General features: G+C 45.4%; 1 protein-coding gene across 3 annotated transcripts in view; it reads left to right on the forward strand.

Annotated features, from left to right (window-relative positions):
- The first annotated feature begins 2,144 nt into the window (after positions 1 to 2,144).
- The window catches only part of PPP1R14C (protein phosphatase 1 regulatory inhibitor subunit 14C), a 51,626-nt gene continuing 36,026 nt past the window's right edge, over positions 2,145 to 17,744 (forward strand). For all 3 annotated transcript variants that reach the window (XM_015284272.4, XM_015284271.4, XM_025149191.3), the window contains exon 1: positions 2,145 to 2,530. In XM_015284272.4, coding sequence (XP_015139758.1) covers positions 2,273 to 2,530 — 258 coding nt within the window. In that variant the 5' untranslated portion in view covers positions 2,145 to 2,272. The remainder of the gene's footprint in view (positions 2,531 to 17,744) is intronic.

The following is a 17,744-nucleotide window of genomic DNA, read 5'->3' on the forward strand; positions in this document are numbered from 1 at the left end:
AATCAGTCTATAAGGATGGAAGTGTTTCTGCTCTAAATGGGAAAGTGTCAAGTTTCGTGGTTGAGAACCTCAGGGTCAGACTTCCAGGATGACACGCAGAGCCGAAGCCCCAAATTACAGGCCACTCCAAACAAACAAACAAAAAAGCTGGGAGGCACCCACTGCCCCCCTTTCAAAAGCTCCTCTGCATCTTTTTGGTTTCTCTAAGAACAAACTATAGAAAATGGTGTTTTCTTACTGTATTTACCCAAGCCCAGATTTATAAGCTGGGCAGTCCTGTGCGGCTGCAGCTGCTGTCTGGGACTGCTTGTGCCACGGCTAGGCCTAGCGGCCAGAGCTACTGGCACCAGCTCTGAGCTGTGGGATGGGGCTCTCTCAGCTCTGCCCGCAGCCTGAGCTCCCAGCAGGGCCTCCTCTGATGCCCAGCTGTGGTTGCCCATCTCTGAAAATCACGTGGTCTCTAAATACACACAAAGAGCTTAACTTTGCGTGCTTTGCTTTGAAGAACTGGCTTTATTTTGGATGATAATTCAAAAGGAATCACAGCATTTAAGACCAATAATGAGATTTTATCTCCTGCCCATATTAGATTATGATCTCTTTAGCAGCGCAAGCTGGGTTCCACATAAGTACCCTGATGAGGCTGGGATGCCTCATGCTGCCAGCTCAGTGGTGGTCTCAAATAAAGAGAGGAGCAGAGGCTGAAAGGCTGCCGCTGCCACACAGCCTGCCATGCAGCAATATGCATTTGCCTGGGATGGGCTTGGGGCCCCAGGGCTGGACGCAGTGCTCAAGGTCCCATCTGGAGTACTGCGCTCAGGCCCAGGTCCTCCAGAACAAGAAAGTCACGTTGCTGTTGGAGCAGGTCCAGAGGAGGGCCACTGAGGTGATCAGAGGGCTGGAGATCCTCTCCTATGAAAAAAAGGCTGAGGGAGCTGACCTGATTCAGCTTGGAGAAGAAAAGGCTCTGGGAAGACCTCATTGTGGCCTTCTTGTACTTGAGGGAAGCATACAAGCAGGAGGAGGACTGACTTTTTACATGGCGTGATAGTGATAGTGATAGTGATAGGACAGGGGGGAATGGCTTTAAACTAAAAGAGGGGAGATTTAGGTTAGATGTTAGGTGGAAATTCTTTACTCAGAGGGTGGTGAGGCTCTGGCACGGGTTGCCCAGAGAAGCTGTGTGTGCCCCATCCCTGGAGGCGATCAGGGTCAGGTTGGACGGGGCCCTGGGCAGCCCGATCTGGTAGGTGGCAGCCCTGCCTATGGCAGGGGGGATGGAAGTGCGTGAGCTTTAAGCTTCATTCCAGCCCAGGCCATTCTGTCACTCTGTGATTCTATGACTATGTGACGTGCCTGCAGGTTACAGCTGATGACTTTCTGCCCTGTGCTGCCTTCACACCCTCACAGGGGTGTGCTCTGTGAGTGCTGGACATGCTCCCCACGGCCATGTAGACTCGTGGGGCACTGCATGCTTTCAGTCCCGTGTCTGCACGGGCGGGGAGCTGGCTCCTGTCCCTTGTTGCAGCTGTTTGCTGTCGGGTCCAGCCTGGGGCCCCTAAGCAGAGCCTGCCTTAGGTCAGCTGCTTACTTGCCAACTTGCAAAATACACTCACGGGTGTCTTGCAGAGTGTGATGGGCCATCGTGGCTTCACTCGGTGCCTCCTGAGAGAATCGGTGCCACGTTAAATAAAACGCTGCTGCTAAATGGTGCCCTCACACCGATGCTAAATGGTGGCTTTTAGAACGACAGCCATCTTCCGATGGCTAATTGTTACAGGAACTGCTGAGAGCTTGCAATGTTTGCTTTCTATTCGGATTCACTGCCCTGAAATCACTAACCACCCCCCCCCCCCCCCCCCAACCCCGAACGCCCCCCAGCCCCCTTGCCCCGAAGAGCAGAAGACCACCTCGTGCAGACAGGCGTGCAGATAGGCGACACCGACAACCGCAGTGCGCACGGCGGGGCAGCACGAGCGTTTTCTCGGCACAAAACGCCCTAAAACCCACGGCCCCAGGCCCGGGGCCAGCAGCAGGCAACCCAGCAGCCGGGAAGGGGGGGAAAGGCGGGCCGCGCCGCTCCCACCCCGCCCGTGCCGCCCCTTCGCGGAGCCGCTATCCCCGCCCCGCGCCGGCACATCCCTCCCCGCGGCGGGGCCGGCCGAGCCTCCGTGCCATGCCAGCCTTTAAACGGCAGGTGCGGGGGAGCCAGCCAGACGCGGCACCGGCGGATCGGCGGTAGCGGCGGGCGCCTTTCGGCTCGGAGCGGAGCATGTCGGTGGCGACCGGAGGCAGCGAGGCGGCGGCGGCGGCGGGTGGCGGCGGCGGAGGGGGCCGCGTCTTCTTCCAGAGCCCCCGCGGCGGAGGCTCGGGGCGGGAGGACGCGGTGTCGGCGGCGGCGGTGCAGGTCCAGCAGCGACGCCACCAGCAGGGCAAAGTGACGGTGAAATACGATCGGAAGGAGCTGCGGAAGCGGCTGGTGCTGGAGGAGTGGATCGTGGAGCAGCTGGGGCAGCTCTACGGCTGCCAGGTGCGGGGAGGCGGCGCGGGCTGCCCGGCGCGGCTGCCGCAGAGCCCCCGCCCGCCGCGGGCACCGGGACCTCCCGCCGCCGCCTCCGGGCGGCGTCCCCGGCGCGGGGCCCCGTCCCGCAGAGGGGCGCCCCGGGGGCGGCTGCGGCAGCGGGGGGAGGAGGGGAGGAAGGGGTCGCGAGGGGGCGGCCGACGGCGCTCCGCGTCCTGCCCTGCACTGCACTGCCCCCGCCCGCAGCGGCGGTGGGCGCTGCCGGTGGGCTTCGGTGGGCAGACGGAAAGAAGGAAGGTCGTGAGAGGGAGAAGTGCGAGCGCCGATATGGCCGTACTTACTGTATCGAAGTCGTGAACGTCAACGCCGTCTTCGAATTTTCTTCTATATGGAGTGTATGCACGGGAGGGCTTTCAAGATTATTCAGGGGCATAATAACAGTTGTAAGTAAAGGAGCTTTGTCAAAGCTTCGTTGGAAATGTAGCTCTACTCCCCAAGGCATCCTATTTCCCCCCGCCCTCTCTCCCCTATTATAAAGGCTCAGAACGTTCAGTCTGAGCTGAGGCTCACTCGTGCCTTTCCCGTCTGTAGGGTCTCATTCACCTTCATTAATATGACTTCTGCAGGGAGATTTGTGGGAGCTCAGTGTGTGCTTTGCAGCTCACATCCCTGGAGCCAGCATCTCACCTTTGGGCTTGAGGTGAGCCTGGCAGCCCTGAGGTGAGGAGGTGAGGGCCAAAGCGACCGGGCCTCGATATCCGGGGTGTACGTCATACAAAGAAGCTCCCTTGCATCTCAAAACCAGTTTATCAGCAAATTTGTCAGAAGCATTTGCCCTCATCAAATTGTGCATGTGACAAGTGAAATCTTCTTAGCTATTTGCATCTGAGAACCAAGGGGAAGGAAAGATATAAATGGAAACAGGTTTAGAAATGAGCAGCTGTTATTTGTCATCTTGGGGTGAGGTGCCTTTGCAGCCGTGCAACCTGTAGGCCGTGAGGAATTCTTTGAGGTCAGAAGTACTTACATCTGTTTGCAGCTGGTGAATTAGTGTCTGCGTGTGGTGATGTGGTCAATAGCTGGCTTGTACATCTCTTGCCTCTGGTTTGACTCACGTTGCTCGAAACACGAAGCCTGTTTGGGCCATGTGCTTTTAACACGTGGGTGTAGTTCTTCACAAGGATGTCATGCTGGACTAAGCCAAGGTCCAGGGGAGCTATTGCTGCTCCTTACAGCATTAAAATAACTGGTTTGTTGTGTACAAATGCCTGAACAATACGCCTTTGAGTCTTTTCCTCGCTGTTGGTGTTACCTCCAACTAAAATAGGAGGGCTCCCCAATAAGATGGAAATAATATATGATTGCTTGAAAGTTCCTTTTCTACCATGTCTTTCATATGGCGGCAGAAATGGTTTGACACAACAGGTGACAATGTTTATAGCTTTGAAGACTGAGGGCAAAATGTGTAGGTCTTCTGCTCTTTGCTGTCACACTGGAACTGACTGGTGTCAGCACTGACGGCACTGTGAAAGGGTCAAGCAGTTAATATGCTGTCAAAATAAAGCTGAAGATGCATGATGAGTATAGCAAATCAAGGCGATAGCAACTTAACGGAAGATGCATTGCTGGAATCTGCCCGATTTACTTCTAGGCTTACGGATCTAGCTCTCATGCTGAAACCTCAACGCCTATGCAGAGTTGGTAACTTTGTCTGCAAATTGGGAGGCATGGTGGGAATCGCACCTTCTGGGAAGGATCTACCACGGCTTCCTTGCTGTGATGGCACTTCAGTTCTGAAATAACTTCAAATCTTCAAGAATGTCAGAAATAGCCATAAAATTACTAATCCTGAAAGAGCTAACGGGTGTTGGTATTTTGCCTCTATTCTGATCTGGAGCTGTGTTTCTAGGGAGCAATATGCTCCATTGCTGGGATGAACAGCAATAAGAAAGCAGAGGGTACGGTACTTGCAGGGCAGCACGCTGCAAGTCTACCAGAGTCCTGGGTGTCTGTTTGTGGGACTGAGTTAATGTAGCACCTACCCACTGTTTGCTGTTTCAATAATATTTTCTGCTGTATTATGCCATGTATAAGGTTTGTTGGTAAATGGGCGCTTTACTGAAAGATTCCCGTTACTCAAAGCTGGACATGTATTCATGGTCTCTCAAGTACTTGCGAGTCACATCAGCTATATGCTTGTGAGCGTGTCTTGGCTTGGTGACAAAGTTTAGCAGATGAGGTTGGGGATTAAGGAGATAAGTTTGTTTGTGAGCTTTTTCAAGTGAATCTTTGTTTTAACAGGTTTAATTTTTAAAATTAGATGCCGAATTGGGCAATGAAGCTTGTGGATTGCTGTTTAGAAGGAACTGTTCCACATGATTTTTGGTGGTGGCCGCAGATGCATGTTCCAAATACCAGCCATAGATAAGGGTGATTGCAGTTTCTATGGCTAGAGACCAATCTGAATGGTGAAGAGTTACCATGACAGTAAACTTTAGTGGGACCAGGGTCTCCTCGACAGGATTCATTTGGCACCAGCCCCTGCTGGCAAAGCATACTAAGGACAAATGCTTCAGGTGGACATTAGGCTGGCTGTTAGCTCCCGGAGCTGCTGCCATTTAAAAAAGGGAAGTTTTGTAGCCCATTCATTTTGGTTTATGTGATGAGAATGCAGTCTCAAATTAGTGCATTGAAAATGCAGTGCTTTAGTCACAGGGCTTGAACCGACTTCAGTGTCAATCTTTACTAGGCATCTTGATTCTAAAAATAGTTTCTCCAGATGCTTCATGTTTTGGGCTAAACTCATTATTGGTTAAGAATTGCCAAATAATGCTGCACAGAGCAGCTTTCATCATCGCCGTTCGTTCTGCAATGATTTGCAACTTGTATGTCGGCACGTAAGTGATGACAGCCTAGGCTTCCAGCTGTAGGATCTACCTTATGTGCACCTACCAAACTTGTACGACTTTAAATATTATAAAAGCAAATAGATTTGTCCCCAGAAACCATTTAGATTTTCAAGTACAGTGCTATGCCCAGTGGTACTGTGTAGTCATGAGTACAGCATTTGCTATAGATGGCAGAATGCTGATGGAATAAGAGCATGGAGGACATATGGATTTTATGCAACATTAATAAACAATGAAGAGAGATTTTGCTGACCTGTGGGTTTGTTGCTAAGTATTTTTTTTAGTGTTGTTCAGTACTTTTTTTAATGTAGAGATGTGGATGTACAAATCAAACAAGCCCTTAGGTTTTGTGTGCTAGAAGTTCCTTCTAATATAAGCTGTTGTTGAGTGTATTGGATAATCAATTGCTTTATTAGAGTAGTCTATAGTCAGGTATGGCTACCAGTGCTTAGTGTAGGCTATGATCTCAGTCTGGAAGTAACAGGGAATTATGTTCCAATTTACACCCTTTCCATTCCAGGTCAGCTTACACATGTGGAATTCTCTGCTTAAAAATTCTAGAAGAAATGACAACTGGGAAGGCTGCCTGCTAGAGCCCCTCAACCCCACTTTATTTCAGAGCACAGAGCTGTGCCAGACTGGAGATTGTCACTGTGTAGGATTCTTTTCTACTTCCTAAAATGTGGGTGCTGCAAGGACAAGAATGGCTTAAAGCCCTCAGCTGGGTGAGGGGTTTCACATTGGCAGGGCCAATCATTGCGGCCATTAGTTTAAAAATAAAAGGTATTGGTGGGAATGGGAGGGAAGGGAGCCATTTAACTCATTCCTGCATGGACTGATGTCCCTTCCCCTGGGCTTTCTCTGGGAGAGCACTCTATTTGGCCATCTTCTTGGTGGAGTTGCTGGGATACACTCACAGCAGCAGCTTGTCTCTGGTGTAGTGTCAGAGTCTGCCAGTCTGTACATGCTTGACTTTAAGCTGTTTGGTGCTAGACGGGAGAAAACAAGAAGGCGGCCCGTATTTAGGCTGCAGAGGTAGATCACAACAGTGAGAACTCCCTGGCACTCCCTTTCCCTTCCTGCCACGCACGTCTTTTGGCTGCAGTGGTAAAGCTGGTGGTGAAGTGTCAATGTTAAGAAAGGGTTGCAGGAAAGGTGTGCACTCTGCCTCTTGTCAGGCTTTCCAGAAAGAATGGGTTTTTGCTAGATGGACTCTAGACACTTAACCTTGCCTTTGAACAAATTAGCTGCCTTGACAATTCCCAAAATATTTTCTTCAATACTGAATCAAGCTGCAGACTGAGTATTGATGGTCTTCCAAGAGCAGTACTGCTTATGCAGAACAATGAGATGCTGTCCAGGGTGTCAGTTCCTGTGTAGCTACATCTGTACAGACATGTTGTGACCTGGTGGGCTCTGCTGCAGCTGTTTCTCTCCCAGCTGTTTGGGACTGTATACAAATGGGCTACCAACCTTCTGCATGGCATATATTGCCTTCTCCAGCCTGTTCCTCGCAGTCAGTGGCTCTGTGCAGCTGAGGCAGTTGCCAGAGTTGCTGGTGGTCTGGTTTGCTCTGGGTTGGGAAGAATGCTGAGTATAAGGGACAAATACTTTCTTTTTTTTCCCCTCTATAAGGGCACACCAGCATTTCCAAAACAGTGCGCGCTCAGCATGCAACTGAGGTTGCCGTTTAGTTGTGTGGATGTGATGGTGTGATCGAGTACTACTTATTCCTCAGGCTACTGTGAGGTAATGTTTGAGATTTATGACTCGTTTCTTACACAGAGGTGTTTGTAAGGAATGAAACACCACAGCCACAAACTTGCTGACTGGCTCTTTGAATTCAGACTTCCTCTGACTTGGACAAAGGCTTCACAAATAGTAACTGTGTGTGAACTCATTTCCAAAGGGATCACAAGTGGAAAGAGACTGAGAGAAAGGGAGGGAGACTTCTCCGTTGAAGATAAAGCTGCCAGTAACAAGTGTAACGAAGGATTCCTTCCTTTAGGAAAATGAGTATGACAGTTTAGATGCATCGGAGTAAAGTGTTTAGAGGTTCATCACATTGCTTAAATTCCAAGTTATTTCTTTTGGACTATTATTACTGGTGCCAGGTCTCCACAGCATGAACCATGGAAGACTCTTGTGGACAGAGACCCTGCTCAGCAGCCAGAGCAGTGCAAAGGTTGCTATCATCAGAGACCTGCAAAGAACGCAGCAATGCTGGCATAGCAGAAGTCGTGTAGCAGCTATGGAGAGTTATTTGAAGAGTCCCAAGAGTGGAAAATAGGAAGCCCAAAGTGGCTCCTAACATGCTTGAAGCTGTAAAACAACTCTTGTAAAATGCATGCTGCTGCTCTCAGAGAGGGTGAAATTAAGTACCTGCTAAGGTGCCAGCCACCTGCTGGCAGTGAGGCCGGAGCCCTTTGTCTCTAAAAGTGCTGCTTAAGCTCTAATGTTAGGTTCTGAAGACCCTAATCTAGTAGGAAATGTACCATCATTCAGCTACCTTCATTCTTTTAAAATGCAAAATTGACACTACATCTCAAGGAGTCCAGGAAAATTATTTTTCAGACCAATTGAGCTTTGAACAGCCTGAATGTCGTGGTTCATTCTTTAAGTAGTAGCAACATTTGTGGCTGCTAATTTAGAAGCTTTACAACACAAATCTTCATCTTCCATCAGCTATTCCGTATCAAGTCGTGTCCTTTCCCTCTTCATTCAGGATTGAACCAGTCTCTTTGCTGGAGGTGTGGGTGTGATTGCTTTATGACAAAGCAAAGAAATAATTGATTGCTTACATCACCTCTCGTAATTATGCTTCTTATAAACAGTATCTTCCAACCGTTATTGCTACAAAGACTCTTCTGCCTTTAGGCAAATCACTTTATGTAGTCAGTGCTTGATTATCCAGGATGATGAGTGAGTGAAGCGATAGGGGAAAAAATGTGGATTAAAATAAGCACAACAAAAACAGTTGTAAACTTCTACAGCTCATGCACTGAACAAACAGCTGAAGAGGAGGGAGGGGAATTGTTGACCTACTCTTTTCTCCTGCTCAGGTTTGTCACACAAACTCAATCTGTGTTCCTTTTGGACTTGAGTCTACCGTGGATGTGCCTGTGCTTGCAGCACAATTAAGCTACAACATGGATGCTTTATCCCCAGGTAGGTGGGAGCTGGCCACATTGAGCTTTGTTGCAGGACATGGGACACAGTTGTGTCCCTGTACTCCAGCAGGGTGAAATGGTGTCTCCCGTTATTCTCAGGGCTTCGCATTAGCTGATCTGAACTGTGCTACAGAACCAGATGCCTGAAACAAAAATAGCCCTGTTTAAATGAGGAAAATATGTATTTCGTGGTGCATCTGCCTCCTGTTAAAAGGCATAGTGAATGCTTCTAAGTAGGTGTTGAAACTACATTAAAAGGTGTTCTACTTGAAACAGAACTTAATTTCACAAGTGTTTATGATAGTTGGGGTTCTCATATGAGTTAACTAATTCTCTAGTGGTCCGTACCTTGCAGAGTCTGAATTCCTGCTTGATTAGGATATGTCCGTCCACTTCAAAAAGCACAGTACTTGGCTCCAGATACAACAAGTTTTGTAGTGCATTTTTGTAGTGCATCCTACCACGTGTAATCTGTAAACTGAAGCAGCTCTCTAAGAGTGCAGAAAATGCCTGTGACAAAACATGCTGTCCCATCTCTAGCCTACTTCAGTCTGAGTTATGGTCACCTTGTCTCTTGTCACCACAGGTGATAAAGCAGCAGCGGTATCAATCCATTCTTGCAGCAGCCTTGTGTCTTGCCTGTAGTGTAAGTCCTAGTTCTCATTTTTTCCCTTCTCTTTTCATTTTCTTTCCCTCCATCCAGATCCAGAAACTTCTCTTTGACAGCACAAATTGAGTAGGTTATACATGGCCATCCGTCTGTGTCACTGCAGCTTTTGGCTGCCTGTCATAAAGCACTGTGACATGTGGAATTATCCAAGTCAAGATTTCCAGAAGTTAATAACTTTGGAGAAGGGGAGGACGAAAATTTTAATTGGATGCAGTCCATACAGTGGCAGTATGACTGCATTTCAAAGGTAGAACAAATTTAGCAGGTTAAAGATCTTGGAACGAGGAACCATTTGGGCAGAGGTGCGCACTGAAACAAATCAAATGGTCTTTGAAGTGATAAGTGTTTAATTCTGAGGCTCACATTTGAGTACCAGAGCTGTTACCCCTTTTTTTTCCCCCTAGGGAGCATGGTATCTTTTCTAGGAAACCAGTTCAACGTGGTATCTTAAACTATTTTGAGGCATCACACAGATCACAGGCCTGGAAGGCATCTTGTATCTTTTTAATCCACGTGATATTAATCAGTAATATTGATCTAGTAGATCTGAATAGATCTGAACCTAGAAAAAAAATAACGTGTACTACAGGTCTTTAATTATTATACTGTTGATAGCTTAATTATTTCAGTGAAATATGGTTCTGCATGGTGGAACAAATCTAGCACAAAGAGAGCTTTAGTTTAAAGAGGCATAATGGCAAGGGTCTAAATGCTTGGCCTGTGCACTGAGTGGCATGTCTTCTGGATGGAGAACAGTTCCAAGTGTGATGCTAACAAGGGGATCACACACTTCATTCCTGTGTGTTGGACATCACAAATGCAAGTGATGGCACAGTGAATGCCTAATGAACATCCTTGTATCGCACTGTCTTAATAGGATTACTTTCTGGAAGATAGAATTGGGAAGGATCTCTTAGATCACAGAGTCTGCTTTCTCCTTTGCAAATAAGCTGTTTGCATTTCATATAGTTTTTTTTTTTTAATGGAGCAACTCAGTTATATGTTTCTTTCAAATTATTTTATGGGGTTAAATATACCTTTTACACCTGTAAGGAATTAGGCTCTCTCTCACTTCTTTCCTGAATTACAAAAAGACACAGACAAAAGACCTGTGCTTCCTTGGGATGGTCTTGCCTGGACTCTGGGATGAAACTTAAATGGATTGTAAATGCATTTTATCATCTGTCCCTACGCTGATTATCATCAGGGTCAAGTAATGGTCACAGTGGAGAGATAAGTATCAAGGCAGTGATTCTGCTGTAGGTCACTTGTTACCTTACAGCAGAAGTCTGCAGACTTCAGGAAAAATGTACTGACTAATATTTCATAGATTTAATTTAACAGTACTTGGAAAATATATGATGTTAGCTGCTCAAGATTCTAACTTATTTTAGCACTTGAATGATATCTTCTTTGAAGTGGGTATGTAAATTAACTTCTGTGTTATACAAAAGATTTGTTCTGCTTTAGATATATAACAATCTGATACGCTTACGTAGGTTGCTCCAAAAGTAATGCCTCCTGGAAACTATGAGGTACAAAGAGCACAATAACACTATTTGATAGAGCTAATTCTCAGCTACAAAACACACTTTTCATCACAGTCACCACCATGAGCTGTACATTTTTACCAGTGGTGAACAGGAGCCTGCATGTCTTGCTCGTGAACATCTGCACTAGTGGAGGTGACCCGCTGTCTCTACTGTTGAAATGCACCACCCACTGTCTCACTGTGTGTACATCCACTGTGTTGTCACCAGAAATGTTCAGCAAGCAGTGATGAATGTCAGTAGGTGCCAATTTTTCCTACATGGAGCAATTCAGTGACACATGTTTCCTTTACACACAAACTTCCATATCAGTAACCATTCTGCCAGACTGCCCCTCTGCTGCTGTCTGTCACGTGGCAACAAAATATAATGGAATATTGGTGGAAAGATTCAGTCTCTACTGCCATACCACCAGCATCCGCCTCTTACACTGTAGGCCAACACAGTAAAATGGGAGGCATTGCTTTCAGAGCAGCCCATGTACTTTAAACACAAAGGATGCCTTGAACTTTTGCAGTTGGTTGCTTTGTTTTGAAAGATAATACCTGAAGCATGTATTGCACTTTATGTCAGAAAAGAATACAGTGAATAAATTCTTTAGGCTTCTTGGCTTTGCTGTGCTGCTGGTAGGTGACCAAGCTTATTTAGACTTTTTGTGAAACTGTGTATTCCAGTTTCAGGTGTACTGAGGCAAAACTGCTTAGTCTTCTTTACAAGAAAATTAACAAAAATTACTGAGTTTGGATTGTGGTTGAATTCCTCCTCTTAATATTGAAAACTGAGTCTTATTTGAGTGCAAAAGCTAGTGTGGGAAAGAGCTGGTGGGAAGTTGCTCGCTGGCTGCCAGGAACATCTCAACTCTTACTGAAGCTATTGCTGCAGTCCTAGTTTGAACCCTGAGCTGAATGGACAAGGAATTGACTTGTTTGTAGGTATCCAACTGCTATTTGTTTATCAAGAGCAAACTCATACACAGAAGATTTTCTATGGGGTCTTGGAGTAATTCTGATCAACAAATAAACTTAAATGAGGAAGTAAGGTCCATCCTGCACTTCGTAATCTGAGGGCTGCCTTGTTTCGGGTTGCCTTCTGTGGAGACTTCTAGGACTACCTCCATAAAAGAAAAATACCTTAACAGTCCTTTGCCTTCCCTTTCATTTGATCTCTGAACACATCTTCCTGTTTGTTTCTTTTAAGTTCCTGTTGGATTTCCACTTAAAGCATTTATGTAATGACTTCAATTTTAGCTCTCATCTTGAGTGTAGCAAGCAGAGGAAGGCAAGGATATGTGCCAGAGTGCATTCTGGGGAGCTGACAGTTGGAAGAATCCATGGAATGTCACTATGGCCCCACAGTCTTTGCTCCCTTCTCCTTGGGGTCTGTTGTCCTTGGTGGAATGGTCGCAGCAGATTTCTCCACTCCCTAGATCTGAAGTAGTTTAGAAAATCCATTTTAAAAAATCCTCAGGTGATGCTCTATCGTTAACAGTCTGGGGACTTGCCCAGGGAGTTAACTGTTGTCTCTGGCCCCTGGGGAACAGGAGTGCCGGCTCTGGAACATGTTGGAACTGCTGCTGACATCTGTTGACATTGGTGGACTAGAGCCAAAATGCATCAACTGCAAGTCCCCGGCTTGCCTGCTGCTCAGAACTGGTATCTGGGAGGAGGCATAGCAGTCATCACAGTGCAGGGTACACTGCTACACCACCCCTTGAAGGAACGACTTGCTGCAGACTATGGAAATCTCTCCAAATCTCTTACTAACCAAATTTCTGCAACAAGAAGTTGCTCCTGTGTGTGCACAAGTGCTTGTTTTGATGCCACTGGATTAAGGAGTTTTCCCCTACAGAAGACAGGTTTCTTGTCTCTCTTGTCAAATCTGATAATGACCTACTACTTTTGACTGGATAAATATTTGCGCTGGAAAACTGTCTGTTATTCCAACCAATAATGGTTTAATTGATTGGTTAGACAAAAATTATAGAATCATAGAATGGCTTGGAAGGGACCAGAAAGGTTTGTGTCAAATACTTGATGTACTCATGCAGTGTGACTTTTGTGGTAAAAGGCGGTAGGTACATAACTTCTCAGGATAGAGTCAGTGAGGACTGGAGGCTAACATGAATTGGACAGGACTACTGAAGCTGAGGTGGGGAGGACCATTTAGAGGCCTCTTTATCTCACATGCTCTTTCTTGTGTTCTCTCAAGAGTTCTGTTGGAGTAATTAATCCTTGAAGTGTCCCAAGAGGCAAACCTTCTTAATTGTACTGCCTTAGCATAAATCCTCAGAGTACAAAAGGCCTGGTGTTGATCCTGTTAGGTTGAAATGTTTTCTTGAACTGTGTTCCTTGGGTCTTTATCACCTCTTCTCTGAAAAGAAAGCAGTCAGTCTGTCAAATCTGAGGTTGTCGGGCATCCTGCTAGGAGAGCATGACATCACTAGTCTGAAGGAGAAAGCTGCTGGTGAATGTCTGGGCTTCTCTGAAGTGCTGGGTTGATGCTTAGGGGCTTTAGCTACTTCTATATGAACTTCATTCCCTTCTTAAAAGGAGGCAGATCTTTATGTAGGCTAGAAGAGTGGTTCCAAACACTGTGTATGGTTTCCAAGTAAAGCCTTATCTGTGCAAAAGTGCAAGAATGAAGTATATAGAAAACTGTAGAAAATGCTCTGCATGTTCCTCCTGTGTTGTCCAGCTGTGGAGCTCAAGGGACATTCATACTTTGCTTCCATGTAGCACAGCTTGCTCTTACAAGCACTGTTTTTCCTAGATGAGATGTCCTCTCTCCATCTTCTCTGGTTCACCACTACCCTCTGTCTGGTGCAAGAACAGAACATGGGCTTAGCTGACTTCTCTCTGTTGCATTCTTCCCATATGCAGAATTATGCACAAACCACAGGAAAGAAGTCAGCTTCCATTACTCTGAGGTGAATCCTGGTGTGCTACTGTGGATAAGGCAGTGACAGGGATGTCCTGTGATATCTGTGTGGAAAATCGTTCCACTGGCATAATCCTCAGAGTGCCACCATTTAGTGAGCTCTTGATGGCTTAACTTACTGCACTGCTCCAGGATGACTGAGCAACAGTGATTTGGAGTACAGCATGTATTTGCTAATACCAAACTATTTTATGCCTTGTGTGAAAGTGCATGAGGATAAAAAACATGACGTGTCCTCCCTATCTGCTTTGGAGTGTTTTGTTTAACAGAAGTGACAACGATGCATAGACTTAGCATGTCCTATTTTTAAGTCAAGAACATTTGCTCTGGAGACAGCTCTTGATTTTTAATGAATGTTTTGCTGAGATCAGATCCATGTCATGGGTATGGTTAAAAAATGCTTCCCTCTTACCCTGCTTGGTGTAGTTTGTGATCAATGCCTCGTCTTCATTTAGCAATTTTACACGTTAGCAATTCCTTTAGACTTCTTTAGAGATGCACAAATTAGACAACAGTTTCTTAACCAGAATGTTACGGATTTCTTTTTTTTTTTTATTAAGTTGAGGTTGTTTTGACAGTTCACTTATGAAAACAGTAAAATACCAGTGTTAGTTCTCAAGAGGGCTAAATGGAGTCTAAGTATTTCCATGACTGGGTGTCAGTTCCTTCTCTGTGCTTACTAATGACACTGCAGCTGTGGAGTGCAAGTTTATTTATTTTCTCTGTGTAGTTGTCTTGGTTTCAGGCAGATGAAACCACAATTATAATGAGCAGAGATTCCTTTATTTTTTTATTTTGAATCCATACCTGAATAGAATACTTGATAGTACTGTTATTACAGGCAGTTCTTTCTGTGGGAGCAAAGAGGTATTTTGGCATCCCAAAATGCTTTTCTTATAATTACATCTTCTCACGGATTGATTTGATTTGGCATTGTGATAAAGATGATAGAGAGCTACAGTGATTGTAACAGAGGATTGCCTTCTATTGCCAGAATTATGGGCGCCATGAGTTGTGGAATTCTCAAAATTCAGAATCTTATGGCACTTGGTCTTGTATTTCTTATGGTGCTTGTTTTTCACAGTTTAGTAGCAATGATATGAATCCCAGCTAACCTGCTGCTCCTTGTTGAGTCTTGCCCACACCTCCACCTGCTGGCTACATCCCTGCTTTTACTGCCTGTGGCTGTGGGGTGATTTACCCACTTAGAATGCATACCACAAGGGCCTATCTGCCTTGAGAGCTGCTCTGAAATTTAAGTGCTTAAGAGAATGGAGCGTTTGGGAACTCTTTTGGGAGCCCTCGTCCTAGAAAGTGAAAACGCTGCAGTTGCTGATAGGGCTGGGAGAAGATGGAGATTTTCCCACTCTTCTTCCACCTATTTCTCCACTGCAGTGTCTGCAAGCATATCTTTCAATAGGGGAGAGAAAATACTCCTCGATCCTCGAGAGCTTGCTTCTGTACATCTCTGTGGTAAGCAGTGGAAGAATATCTGCTGCCCTTGAACAAACTGTTGGCTTATGAGGGCCAGGAGAAAATGGGAAGCTGAGTGGGCCTGGAGAGGTAAAGGTAAGGTAGAGGTGGTGGAATTAATAGAGAAGTCTATGGTAGACTGCCCGCCTTCTCCATGTTTTTCCATGTTGTTTCTTTTCCTACTGAATACTTCTAGGCCAGTTATGTGGGTTGCTGTCTGCTTGCATAAACTCTGCTGGCTTGCTTCTGGCAGTAGGGTTATGGTCAGTAAAAAGTGCTAATTTGATTTAAAAAAAAAAAAAAAAAGTCCTTTTTCAGTACCCTGCTTTCTACTTGTGCCCCTAGGTCCCTGACCCAGCTTTTCCTCTTCTATCTTTCTCTTCTTTGTTTGGCTTCAAAGACTCAAAGGAATGTTCACGCTGTAGGTGTAGAGGAAGAGGGAACATCTGAAGTCAGGGATTGTCGGAACAATGAGGTTGACGGTAGCTGTGCTTTATGTTTGCTTGTCTCGCTCTAGAGGCTGCAGTACAAGTAGGTACTGGAATTGTATATTTTAGGAAAACTTGTTTGAATAAAGTTTAAAGCAGCACCAGTATTGGAGAATCTGCAATAACAGTGGGAACAGATCAGAGGGAGAGATAACATGATCACTCAACAGCTGCTGGTATTTCTGCAATTAAATGAGGATGTCTCTACATCTGTCTTGGAAGGCATCATCTGCCCAATTGCTTCTAGAGAATTTGTTCAATGTTTTTGGTAACTTCTTTTGCAGAGGGTCTGGGCAGGTGATGCTTGTGCAGTTGCATCTTCAGGGATGCTTGTGCAGTTGCCAACTTGCTCTAATCTTACCACTGATGGGTGAAGTGGTCTGGGCTGACAGATGTTCAGTAAGATAAACTGCTGCTGGCATTTCATGGAACAGCAAATACCAGATCCAAATGTCTGAGTTACAGGTTGTAGTAAAAACAAAGTAATGGACACTTATGAGCTGATTTTTTGCACTCCTTGCCTCTGAGAGGAATGTTATGAGGCAAATTTTTTAATAGAAGCAATTTTCCACTTGCTGAGCCCAGTTTAACACTTGTTTAATCTTAGTACTTCAGCTATGGTACAAACAGTTAGTGTTAGAATGTAGTGGTCCTTCAACGTTAGTCTCAAAGTGACCTGTTCACTGCCATGTTACAGGATATGCTTTTATTCCAGACTATCACCATTTTCTCATCCTTTCTACTTTTTTTCAACCTTTATAAGAAGTCAGAACCTGAACTATACTTGCAATTATTTCCACAGTGCTGAACAGAGATGTACTTCTGAAATGCAGACTGGCTTTCTGTGCCTTGAAAAAGCACCTTTTTTTTTTCCCTTCTGATTTTCACAGCTGCAGTGTTAGGCATAAAAGCAATGAAGCTAGAATGTGTCTGACTGTCTTCCAACCATGGCTTGTCTTTCATGGTGACTCCAGTTTGTGTGATTCTTTCTTTTAGCAGTCATCTGGGCTTCTGCTTTTCTGGTTTGCAAGTGGTCAGTTGCAAAATTCATGTCAAGAAAGTTGCATTAAAAGTTTGGTGGGGGATTTCTTGCCCCCAAAGACAAAGTACAGAGACAAGGCAAGAGGAGGGAAGCCATCTGTGCGTTAATGAAGCCTTGACTAGCAGTGTGGAAGACTTGAGTTCTGAGTGTTTCTTAAGGCTATTGGGTCAAATGTCAGAAGTTTGACCTTACCGGGTGCAGCTCTAGTTCTAGATGAGGCTTACCGTGGAAGTTAGCCTGCATGCCAGGGACTGAGAGTTTTGAAGGTGTCCACACAGATCCAGTTGTTTCACCAGTCAGAGTGGCTGTATCACCCCAATGGGAGCGCATGTGTCACACCACTCATTTACTTTTTGTGAAGACTCATTTTTGACGTGCATCTTCGTAACATCCAGTGTATAAACAGACCTGCAAAGACTCATGTAGTTGAAAGAAGAAGAATTGGATAGTACGTAGTGTCTTTCTAGCAGTGTAAGCCAGTCTTGGCTGCTGCTGTGTTAATTGTGTCTTAAGAAAACTATCAGCAGGCTAATGGCAGCAAACAGAAAGTTACCCTAACCTATTCATCTCCTAAGAGATGAGCATTTCCAGTCCTAATGATCCATTTAACTACAAGTATTAAACACGCATCTCAAGAAAAAATAGTTGCAATTAAACAGGGAGAAGCCTGTTAATGTAACTTTGAGACTGAAAGGTTGAGGACAGTTGAGTAACTTCAAGGTAGATTTTAAAACAGGTTAGCTTTAGTGCAGCACTTACTGGTAGTATTTTATTTTTCTTGTTTCCCATGTAAATATGTACATTGATTTGATTCTGAAGTGCAATCTCAAGTGATCAAAGGATAATGAGCAAAGCATCAGAACTAAGGCCTAACTAAGCAGTTCATTCACATTAGAGATGGAAACAGTCACATTATGACTTACCTGTTGTCACATGAATACTTCTTGGTGAGATCTGACTGAGAGGTTGTTACCCTCATTCATC

The sequence above is a fragment of the Gallus gallus genome, chromosome 3, assembly GCF_016699485.2.
Source record: "Gallus gallus isolate bGalGal1 chromosome 3, bGalGal1.mat.broiler.GRCg7b, whole genome shotgun sequence".
NCBI classification, from domain to species: domain Eukaryota; kingdom Metazoa; phylum Chordata; class Aves; order Galliformes; family Phasianidae; genus Gallus; species Gallus gallus.